Here is a 12,140-nt window from a genome sequence, read left to right on the forward strand (position 1 = left end):
ATTTATATATTTAACATAAAACTTGCTATTTTAGGGCTGGGGAGATAGCTCAGTGGTCTAGGCACCTGCCTGACAAGCACAAGGGCCTGGGTTCAATCCCCAGTACTGCACGCCATGCTGGCCCCATAACCCTGGGCACACCTTACTGATCACTGAAACCAGGCATGGTGGTACACACCTGTCATCCCAGCACTGGGGATGCTGAGACAGGAGGAGGATCACCTGAGCTGTGTAGTAAGACCCCGTACTTACCATTTTAACCATTTTAAGTGTGCCATTCTATGGCATGAGTTATATTCACAGTATTTTTTCCAAAACTTTTTTTTACCCCCATCATCAGGACTTCTGTACTCCTTAAGCAATAACTCCCTAGACTTTTTTTCCACCCAGCCCCCTGGAAACCTCTAATCTACATTCTGTCTTTTTAAATTTGCTTATTCTGAATATTTTATATAAGTGGAATTACAGAATAGCATGTGTTTCCTTTCATGTCCAGTTTATTTTGCTTAGCATAATTTCTGATTCATCCATACTGCAACGTATGTAAAAATGCCACTCTTTTTGTAAGCGAATACTTTTCTTTTGTTTACCCGCTCAGCTACTGATGGGCACTTGGGTCGTTTCTCCCTTTGGGTTATTGTGAATAATGCCGTAATGAGTACACAGGTACAAGTAACTCTTTGAGCCCCTGTTTCTATTCTTTTATATAGATAGCTAGTGGTGGGACTGTGGGTCACTTGACACTTCTGTGTTTGATTGCTTGAGGAACTGCTGAAGTATTTTCCACAGAGGCTGCATCATTTTACATTCTCACCAGCAGCCCAGAAGGGTTGCAGTTCTTTAACATCTTGGCCAACACTTAACTATTTTCCTTTCCTTTTAAAAAAACTATAGTCATTCTTAATGGGTATGAAGTGGTATCTCTCTGTAGTGCTGATTTGTATCTCTCTAGTAGTGTTGATCATCTTGTCATAAGATGACCATTTGTATATCTTCTTTGAGAAATGCCTGCCCAAGCCCTTTGCCCAGCACACTGAGCTTTTGCCTCTGTCATCGTGCAGCCGTGCCCTTCTCTCACAGAGCATGGGCAGAGCCTCCCTGGGAGGAGGGAGGCCATGCAGCTGCAGAGAGGGGAGTAGCTGTGGAGATTCTTTCCTGGTTTGCTTCATCCTTTGGCACCTTGGTAACCACTATCATAATGCTATTTGGGCTCCTTCCCCCAATTTTGCAGCATCCTGGGATCAGCACAAAGGGACTGAGCAGACGAGGCAGGGGGAGCCGCTCCTTGGGACCCCCGGAAGCAGACAGTCTTTCTGAGGTATTAGGCTGTGACTAAATGGAGTTGGATGTGCAGAACCTGGGTGGCCTATAGTGCTTACAAGTGCACGGGGCCAGGCCTTCATCTCCCCACTGGAGTCACACAGTGGGCCCTTGCTGGGTGCTCTGGGGCTCTGCTAGTCCTGGGTACCAGATAAGAAGGGAACTGTGGTGTTTTTCAGGACTGACCAGGGACAGGACACTTCTTCTCACGGACAGAGCAACCGGGCTCTGAGAAGGCCCCAGAGCAGACACCGGTGCCTTAATAACTGCAGCAGCAGCAGGGCGACAGAAGCCTAGTGTGCGCGCTGCTCTGCTGTTGGCCCGTTGGCTTTGGCCTTGTGTCTCTAGTGGGTCCCTCTGCAGGGCCAGGCTTGTTAAGCCAGCTGCCTTTTGGCTGTGAATTTTCTTCAGTGTCCCTGCAGAGAGGGGTTCACCATTACTGGGTGGGGCCCCAATACCAGAGGGAGGGAGGAGGCAGGGCCTCTGCCAGGCGCTCACCCTCTCTCTGGAAGTTACACTTCTGCTGTGCATTCCTAGGATATGGCTGTTCACCTTCCTTTGGGAGTACATGGAGGGCTGTGGATCCTCTGCCAGAGAAAGCCTGCAGAAGATGACCCATCCTTTTAGGTGCTTCAGGTCCACTAGTTCATTGAGGAGCCTGGGTTAAGAATTAGCTTTCCAGGGGCCGGGGAGATGGCTTAGTGGAATAAGCGCTTCCCTGGCAAGTGCAAGGGTCTGAGTTCAATCCCCAGTTCTGCAAAAAAAAAAAAAAAAAAAAAGAAAGAAAGAAAGAATTAGCTTTCCAGAGGACACAGCCAGAAGGGGGCACTTTGGAAGCCGACTACCATCTCCTGCTCAGGGGGTATAGGTGGCACAGGGTCCTGGTAGTCACTAGAAGGAAACAGGCAAGGACATCTTAATTATTCATGTTTTAACTTCCAATCACAGGGCATGCTAGGCTGAATGTGGTGCCCTGCCTTCCCAGCTGCAGTGGAGCCCTGCTTGTCACGTTAGATGGCATTGGAGAAGCTACGCACCTAGAGATGAAAGCCATCGACATCACTTCTGTCCCTGGGCCAGTCCATGTCACTTCTAAAGAGAAGACTGCTTTGTTTTTTCTTTCAGAAACAGCCCCCACATCTGCATACTCATCTCCAGCCCGGAGTCTTGGAGACACAGGAATAACGCCTCTCTCTCCATCCCATATTGTGGTAAGAGGCTGTGTGTGTGTGTGTGTGTGTGTGTGTGTGTACGGGCTCTCTGGGTTTTTTCTAACAGTGAAGGCTGCTGTGCAATGCCCATATCTGCTGGGTGGAGGTTAAGTGGACCCGTTGCCAGCCACATGGACACTGCCATGCCCCTGCCTCACCTGCGCTCAGAGGACTTGAGGTTCCAGGGTGGGGCTGGCGAGCCTAGAGCTGTTGGGTGTGAGTGGGGGTAGCAGGAGCCAGCAGGCGGGGAGAAGCTCCCAGAGACTGTAAAGCGTCCTCGTGGAAGGAAGGTGCTGGTTTTTGTAGATACGCCGGTGAAATGCAAGGGCTTTGCCCACTGTGCTTACCTGCTGTGTGCACGGGCCCGTGCTGGGTAATTGCCTCTGTAGCAGCTTGCCCAGGAGAGAAGGCCTGAGCGGGATTCGCCCCAGCCTGTGCTACAGGAAGAGGTGGATGGTGTGAGGCAGCTGTTCAAAGGGGTACATGAAGCCAGTGGGGACACAGCACCCGAAGAAAGGGCAGTTTGCACAGGCCTCTCAGATCCACCCAGATGCTCATCCACCTAGATGAGAACTTGGGCACCACCACTGTGTAGAGGGTGCCGCCTTGCCCCAGTTTTCATGGAATGGCCCAGTTTTATACCACAGTGCTTACTTTCTGGAAATTACCTCAGTCCTGGGAGAGCTGGGAAGGTTGGCTACCAGTGTTGTACCCTGTAGAAGCTTTGGAGTGCCACAGAGAGCACGGGCAATGGGAGGGCAGGCCAGGGAGCGGTGTTCTTGGCCCTGCTTCAGCCAATCCGGCCAAATCTAATGTGTGTTGGTTACATTTTATGGAATTCAAAAAATGAAAGAAAATCTACACTGCTTAGAAAAAGATACCTTGAGAAACCTAGAGTAACCTGTCCTCGAGACTTGATGGAAGCACAAGGCTCTGTGTGCCGAGGGCACACAGCTCAGGTGGGTCAGAGTGTACAGGCCCGGAGAGCTTGCGGGTGTGCCAAGCGCCCTCATGTGCATGAAACGCTGGGCCAGGTGGGGAGGCCTGTGGGAGGCCTGAAGGGCACAGCTGGCAGAGCACTCTTAGCAGTAGCTGGGGGTTGGCACGAGGACCAAGGGAGAGTGGGTGGAGACTGCGTATCCACAGAGTTGCTGGGCTTCCACCTGATGGCAGCATTTCTGTAATTAGCTGCGTGTACCCACACGTGATTAATGAAGGGGAATGGGCAGGCTGCAGGCAGAGCTTTCATCCAGTCAGCCTAGCTCTCCTCAGGGTGCCTGTGTGCCCTGAGCCACTCAGGGAGGTTGGGCAGGCCTGCCCTCACACCTGGGCAGAAGCATGGGGGGTCCGTCCTCATGCAGCAAGGGCACTGCAAAATGGAACTGCCCAAGGTTGGGGTCTTCCTGAAGGCCAAGCCTGGCCCTGGCCTCCATTGCCTACCGTCCATCTGCAGAATGATGCCAACTCCAACGTCTCAGAACAGCAGACTTTTCTTGTGGTGGTGGCGATCGACTTTGGAACCACATCCAGCGGCTATGCCTATAGCTTCACCAAAGAGCCAGAATGCATCCATGTGATGAGGTGAGTGCCATGATGGAGGGACCAGTGGCCTTATCTGTCACTGCACTGTGGAGACCCGGGGCATAGCTAGTCACTGCCGTGGCAAAGGCACTTGGAGGAAAACCCTGGGTTTCTGGTCCAGCTCAGCCCAGATCCTCTGTGCTGCTCCAGAGCTCCAGGTGCCCATGTGTTGGGTGTTAGTTTAATTCTGACTTAGTTGTCTGGAGAGGGATTGTGCAGTATGTTTGAAGCCTGGCCCTGGTAATTCCAGGATATGGCCTGTATGGCAGGAGCCAACCTCCTGTGATGGAGAAGAGTCCAGTGCTGAACCATCCACTTGCTGGGTGACCTCAGACAATTTCTGAACCTCGGTGTCCTCAGTTAAGCCTCAGTCTCCTCACCTGTAAAGTGAGTGTTCAGGCAGATTAAGTGAATGCTCAGCACACATATGAAGACAATGCCAGTGACAGTGGTGGAAAGCACCAAGCTTGGGAGAAAGCAGTGAGGCGTGACTCTCAGCCCCGTGACGTTAGCAGAAAATCTACCATTGACAGTAATGACAGGTCCTTTTGTGAAGCCGCTGGGCCTTCTTGGGGTTTCCTGTGTGAGGGCCCCCCACACCATCATGCTCACTGCAGCCCGTCAGGTCCTCACGCTGTGCAACCCCAGGATCCTGTGTTTGTGGGGTCTTTGGTCGGCCTTGGCACCAGTGTCACCTCTCCCAGCCTTGACCATGGCCTTTCTGTAGCATCTGCGCCCCTCAGAGCTTTGGAAACCTGGGATTTATCACCTTGATCCATGGTAACTGGCTTTGCATTTCCTTTACCTGAGCAATGATGGACTTCAGTCATGACTTCCAGAGTAAGATTTTAGGTCTCGTTACAGAGTATCGTGTATGACAGGAGCCATCCTACAAATGACTCCCGCTCAGCCTTGATTGAGGCCCTACTTTCTCTTGAACACTAGAGTGGCTCATCCTGTTCTGAGAAGCTCGAGGCCCCTGGGGGTGGTCTTATTGGAAAACAATGCAAAGCTGGACCTCGTAGTGACTCCTGACGACCCCGCACACCCCTCAGTGCTTGATTGTCCCTAGGCATCTACCTCTGCTGGGCCAGCCAGATGTTGCTAGTGCCCTCTGTGGTACAGCTCTTGAGTGGAAAAGAACAGAAATGCACACTTCTGAGCTTCCATGTGGCTCTAGGAAGTGTTTTTTCCATAGGATAGTCAAGCAATGAAGACAGTAAAAGAAACTTGGAACTTGGCCTGGAAAACACCTAAAGCATCACCATGGCTCGGGGCCTCTAGAGATATTATTGTAGTTACCGTAGAGATTCTGTGTGGAGCTTGGTTCTATCTCAATTTTATTTCAATCAGAACATATTAACCTAACCATGATACAGATTTACAAAGGTTTGAATGAGGAAGTTTAACACTTTGCATTTAAATAGGAATGAAAGAATAAAAACCTGAAGGGGAAACGCTCTTGGGGTCATTATCCACTGCAAATGTCACCATTGACAGTAATGACAGGTCCTTTGTGAAATGCAGTGTGTGCTGCGTGGCATAAGAATCATCCCTGTGCTGTCTGCATGCTGTCACCTCAGGGACTCTGGCTGCTGGGGTTGAGCCCTGCGTCTCGATGGAGTTTGACTGGGAAATTGGACAGGGATGATTCCAGGGCTGCCTGAGTGACAATCTTGCCGGAGGTTGGAGTCCATTTGGATGCCAGTGTCCCTGCTAATGCTTAGCAAGGCAGTGCAGGGAACAGGTTGGAGCTCAGCCTGGGTGTGGCCACCTCTTGTGGGGGGCAGGGGATGTGGCCCTCTCCCCTCCACAGCAGATCTCTGCCTGAGGCTGTGCCTGGGCCATGTGGCTAGGGCCGGGCTGGGAGCAGCCTGGGTGCTCAGTAGCTCTAGCTTCTGGGCAACGACTCCCAAGGAGAGAGGAAGCATGGGGTGATGCTGGCCTTCCACACCCACTTCCCTTTCTGTCTGTCTGAAGGAAGGGAGGAAGGAGGCTTCCCCACACTTTTCGGTCTGAGTGTCTGTACCTTTCCCTGCTTCTTCTGGCTCCTGCTTGGTATACAGCCATGCGGGTTATTTTCATCCTTAATGTTCCCCTCAGTCCTCCCTTCCCCTCTTGTCACTACTGCTATCTCCAAGATAAAAACTTGTGTCTTCAGCCCCCAAAAGTTTAGTACTGCACACCCCAGCGGGGCTCCCTCCTGGGGCAGGGCTGTCATCGAAGCTCAGTGCACTCTCTCCTCTCTGCTCCCCACCTTGCAGGCTCTCAGGCCCTGTGCTCTGTCCCAACAGGTCCTAGTGGTTGTCCGTTCTCCCTGGGCCAGCTCCCTGTCCCCCATCTCCACCTGTCCCCACCATGGCTCTGCCCTGTTCCCGGGCTAGACCTGTGCTAATTCTCACTGACTCCGGGTTCCCTCCTGTCACTCTCCTTTCGTCCACTTTGCTCTATGAACAGCAGTTCTGATTCTGCCCTGCCCTTGCTCAGAGACCTTCCATAGTGCCTGTGGTCCGTGCCTAAGTCCTCAAGGTCCTCCCCAGCCTCGTTTGCAGTCTTTCTTCTCACAGTTCCCCCTTACACAGCCACTCTTCTCATTTACATGCTCTGGATCTGACCAACACAACCACAAGGATCTGTGCAGGCCTGGCGCCTGCTTACCTCTGAGCAGCCTGCATGTCCACACTTACAAATTGCCCCTCCCTCCACCCCAATTACTTAACAGACTGTGAGTTATTTGAAGGCAGAGACATAATGTTTCAGCCCTATGTCACCAGCATGTGGCATACAGTAGCGGGTCGGTAATGCTGAGAAAAAGGACAGAGGCAGACCTTGTTACTGAGCAGCAGTGTGGCATGCACCCCCTCCTTTTTCCTTGTTAACTGCAGTTGTGTCTCCAGCCACTGTGTAGCCAGCTGGTCTGGGGTGTGTCTTAGTATCCTTGCCTGTGACAGTCATGCATACAAAGATATTGCCTGAGCTGGGGTTTTAATGAAGTCCCCATAACCTCTGTTTCCCTTTGGCGGCAGGCGATGGGAGGGAGGTGATCCTGGTGTGTCCAACCAGAAGACCCCGACCACTATCCTGCTGACCCCCGAGAAGAAGTTCCACAGCTTTGGGTACGCCGCCAGGGACTTCTACCATGACCTGGATCCCAATGAGGCCAAGCAGTGGCTGTACCTGGAGAAGTTCAAGATGAAGCTGCACACTACAGGGGTGAGCAGGCCTCTTTCCAGGACCGAGTTCTCTGCTTAAGAGAGCCATGGGCCATCCAGCCTTGCAGGGGGTGTGAATGCATCTTTCCAAACCAGGGGGCCCTCCACTGTCCCCCAAGCAGAGATTAATGTCTATTCATCTTGATTTTAGAAATGGCACAGTGCTTTCTGGATTACATGTGGGCAGGGCGATATTTAGAATATCTAACAACCTGTCTGTCACAGGGGACCCTGGCTGCTGCATAGGTAGAGGGGCTGGGGTCCTCTGCTGTTCCAGGAGTCCCCTTCAGCTGTTGGATTATTGGGAGATAATAGGAGGCAGCTCAGGGGTGGGGGAGCTTAGCACAGTGGCTGTTAACTAACTAGTTTGCAAGAAACAATGGCTGACAGCTGGCAGGTCAGCCCGCGGTATGGTAGGAGCTCAGGACGTTGAGTGTCCGGGAACTAGAGGCCCAGATACCCACACTGTGGCCTCAGTTCTTCTCGCAGTAAACCTGTGTCCTGTGAGCTGTAGAAGATAAGCTCTCCACCACCCTGACTCAAAGCTTGTGAGAAAGGGAAGTCTGGGGCACAGGATGGAAGTTTTTCAAATTAAACATTTTATCCTGTATCAGTGGCAGCAAACCTGAGGCATACATGCTCCAGTGGATTAATGCATCACCGAAAGTGCTAAAAGGTTCCCCATCACTGATGTACATGTTCCTTCATGCTCAGAACTTAGAGACACGGGTGGTATGAATACTGTTTAGGACCAAGGGCTCTGGAGCCAGGTAGCCTCGGTCTAAATCCTGCTTCTGGTACCTGCAAGACCCATATGTGCAAGACACCTGCTGTGCCTCATCTGGCTGTGTCTATAAAATGGGGACAGCGAGAGCGCCTTGCTCTTGGGATAGCGTAAGGATTAGAGGAATCCAGATGCATGAGTCTCCCCAAGCTGTGCCTGGGACAGGATATGTTCTAGCCAAGTGCTTGCTCCTATCAGCCCCGCTTTCCTTGCAGAAGAGCAAAAAACCGCTGTGGGTCGTGAGCTCCACAGGCAGCCCCCGCCTTCCACCCACCATGCTTATCCTGTGGGTCTCCCTGTGTCAGGGCTTCAGGGCCCATTTCTCCCAAGAGGGCTGGATGCTAAGCATCAGGACTGTGGAGGTGGAGGCCGCACCGAGATCTTTTCCAGTTCAGAGAGCCAGGGCTTTCTGGTGTTCTGCCACCTACTGGGCCTGGCAGCCCCAAACTGGACTGTCTTTGCTGGGCACCAGGAGAAGCGGTGGCTAGATGGAGAAGCGAGCGCAGGCCACGGGTTGGGACACCCCTGGCCTGCCACATAAGGCTGGCTCATCAACTGCCGAAAAGGCACAGCATAATCATCTGCCCCGCGTCAGTCAGAGGCCCCACTGATTTTTTTCCACTGGCAGTTATGACCTTGTTGGTTCAGGGACTTCCTCCCGGTTTTTACTCCCACTTCCTGCTGATCCTCCATCCCACAGGGACTTTCCTCATCAATTTTTAATGACCTCTGTCCAGCCAGCATCTGGGACCTGCAGAGCACCATTTGTCCAAGGAGCATGCGCAGCAGTGGATTTAGCTGCTGGCAAAGGAGGGGAGGCAGTGATGCCGGGCAATGCTGGGCTCCCAGTGGATTAGACAGGGCAGGCCTTAAAATAGGAGCTTTTCTATTTTTGTGACTTGATTGGCAGCTCGCTAGGGAATAAAAGCTTCGTGTCTGTTTAGTGTCATGCGTGGTAGTGAGTTGGCATGATTTAAACCTCCGTGAGTGCTTCGGAGGGCGACTGTATATACTCACATGTGGGAAATAAATGTAAATTACTCTGGGTATGACACCTGCTCTGTGTTTTTTCCCCTGGCCTCTGCTATTTCTCCCAAACCTTTGTTTTCAGAGACTCCAGGGTTGGTGGGGACAGCCAGAACCCCTCACATATGGCAAGTGAAAATGCTGCCAAGCCCTGTCTCAGAGCACCATCCTCATCTGCCTTATCAACCACAGGGGAGCACAGATATGGCCCTATGACTTCTCAATGCAGCAGTCCCCAAGGCCAAAAGCATGTCTTTCCTTTGTCTTATGATTATTTCATTCCATCTTTATCCCCACCAGGACCTCACCATGGATACAGACCTGACGGCAGCCAACGGCAAGAAAGTCAAAGCCCTTGAAATCTTTGCCTATGCCTTGCAGTACTTTAAGGAGCAGGCACTGAAGGTAGGACTGATGGTTGCCGCCAGCAGCCATGTGTAGGTGGCAGCACATATGCCAGCGAGGAGGGTGTACAGCCTGGAAAGAGACAGCATGGGCTTTGGAGCCAGAGTGGCAGGGTGCTCCCTCAGACACTGCTGGGGAAGGTGCAGAACAGGGCCGCTGCCTTGGAAACCAGTCAGGCAGTTCCACAAAAGGTTCAACACAGTGTTGCCACGTGGCCCAGCAGTTAGCTTCTAGCTATGCACTTAAGGGAAGTAAAAGCCTTGGTCAACGTTCATGACATGAATGTTCATAGCGTCACTGTTCGAAATGGCTCAGAGTGGAAACAGCCTGCCCAGATGCCAGCTGATGAACGCAAAACCCAAGCGTGGTGTCTCCACGCAATGGACTGGCACTCAGCCACAGAAAGGGGTGCAGTGCTGATACTCACTACAGTGAGGATGAACCTTGAGAGTATCGTGTGAAATAAGCCAGGCACAAATGGCCTCATAGTGTGTCTCTATTTGTGTGGAATGTCCAGAACAGGCAAAACCATGGAGTCCGAACAGGGGCTGGCGGCTCCCAGGAGCCAGGGCGCAGCAATGAGGAGCGACCTCCGCGGGGCAGGTGATGCGGCCACATAGCAGGGTTGGCCGCGCCGTCTCGGGCACGTGCATGTGCAGAGGGCGCGCTGTATCGTGTGCGATTGCACTGAGGAAAATAAATAAATAAAAACCACAAGAGGTGGTTTTGGACAAAGCCATTGATCTTTGTGATCCTTTCCTACTGGAGAGTGGGGTGAAAAGTTGTACTCTTGGGTTGTTTGTCGTTAAATGAAAACTTGGACAGCGGTCCCTCACGTACATATTGTCGAGGCTACATTCCAGACACCCCTGATGAGTGAAAATCAGCAAAGTAGTGATGGTATATTTATTTTAGTATTTATATATATTTTAGGGCTTTATAAATGCTTCCCACACTTATAAACCTTTCTTTCCCACACTTTTAAAAACACTTCTAGGGGCCGGGGAGATGGCTCAGTGGAATAAGCGCTTCCCCAGCAAGTGCAAGGGCCTAAGTTCAATCCCCGGTTCCGGAAAAAATAAAATAAAACAACAACAACAAAAGAAAAAACAGCAAAAGTGTTTAAAAAACAAAAACAAAAACAAAAAACGCTTCTACTGTCCTTAAGCATTTTCTAGCTTCGAACACCTGTGTAATTTTAACAACCTACGTATACTGTACGGTACTGCAAAGTCCCACGATATAGCAAAAAATCCGTGATAAATAATTTAGATAGAGGGCTGGCCAAATAGCTCAGCAGATTAAAGTGCCTGCTTAGGCAGATGCAGGGTCCGGGAGTTCGATCCCAGGGCCTGCCATGCTGGCCTTGCCCGTGGGGTGCACTGAGATGGCGATTGAGACGGGGCATGGTGGCACACGCCTGTAATCCTAGCACTTGGGAGGCTGTAGACAGGAGGATCACTAGGAGTCCAATCTACGCAGTGAGACCCTGTAGACCCTGTCCTAAAATACAATTTTAAAAAATAATAATATAGATTAATATTTTTTGAAAATCCTCAAAACAGTGAGTCTGTGAAAATCAAACTGCGAAATAGTGAGGGACCACTTGCTGTGAAGTGCTTCCCTCAGGGCCTGGTGTGTGGTGGCCAAGCCTGCCATCGCTCCCCTCTCCCCTGTGCCCATGGCACACCCTTTGGGATGTGCACATCTAAGTATCCCTTGGGTCACTGCTGTGTCTGGCAGTGTCCCCTAAAGGCTCATGCATTGGAAACCTAATCCCTAAACTCACATATCAATGGCATTTGCAAGTGACCTTTGAGGTGTCATTAAGGCTAGAGGGGTCTTGAGTGTGGGCCGCCCCTGAATGGCTTTATAGGAGGAACCGAGACCTGACCCAATGTGGCAACCTGCGCACGGCTTTTGAAACCCCACGTCAGCCTGCAGCCAAAGAAGATGGAGTGACAGCAAATAGCTACTTTGTGTTGGCTCAAGGCAGAGGCGTTTTGAAAACCATATTTTAAAACAATTTATTAAATACACTTAACACCACAGAACTGTACACTTAAAAATGGTTAAGATGGTAAATTTCATGGTACATGTATTATCATACTTAAAATTTTAGAATTTTAAAAGACAAAAAACAAAACAAAACAAAAAACACTTAGCTGCTCAAAGAAGTTGGTTCACTGAGGAGTAAGTAGATCGGATCCAAGAGAGCTACTTGAAACAATAGGGAACAGGAGACACCATCAGGAAAAGTAATTGTTTAAAAGAAAATCCAGCCCATTTATTAAAATCAGTCCCCCAACTGCCTTTGGTGCGGAAGAGCCTGAGTGTATTTAGTTGGATTTCAGATCTGCCTGGTGAGTGTGGCGTCAGGAGGGGAGGGAAGGCAGGGTCTGACATGAAGGAGAGGCCGCCTCCAGGCCAGACATTCCATGTGTTCTTTATTTAATTTTGCTAATAATGCTGTGAGCTAGTTTTATTTTATTTTTTTTTTCTTGAATTTTTTTATTGGTACATTTTATATATACATAGTGATAGCATTCATCATAGGGGAATTGTACCTTGCTTCAAAAAATAGTTTCAAGCATTTTTTTT

The 12,140-nt window shown here is 50.6% G+C and overlaps 1 protein-coding gene across 5 annotated transcripts in view; it reads left to right on the forward strand.

Annotated features, from left to right (window-relative positions):
• Hspa12a (heat shock protein family A (Hsp70) member 12A) overlaps positions 1-12,140 on the forward strand; it is a 170,848-nt gene that overhangs the window by 136,530 nt on the left and 22,178 nt on the right. For all 5 annotated transcript variants that reach the window (XM_023709002.1, XM_023709003.1, XM_023709005.1 and 2 more), the window contains 4 exons: positions 2,446-2,531; positions 3,985-4,112; positions 7,139-7,325; positions 9,435-9,539. In XM_023709002.1, coding sequence (XP_023564770.1) covers positions 2,446-2,531; positions 3,985-4,112; positions 7,139-7,325; positions 9,435-9,539 — 506 coding nt within the window. The remainder of the gene's footprint in view (positions 1-2,445; positions 2,532-3,984; positions 4,113-7,138; positions 7,326-9,434; positions 9,540-12,140) is intronic.

This window comes from Octodon degus, unplaced genomic scaffold, assembly GCF_000260255.1.
Source record: "Octodon degus isolate 3935 unplaced genomic scaffold, OctDeg1.0 scaffold00010, whole genome shotgun sequence".
Lineage (NCBI taxonomy): Eukaryota > Metazoa > Chordata > Mammalia > Rodentia > Octodontidae > Octodon > Octodon degus.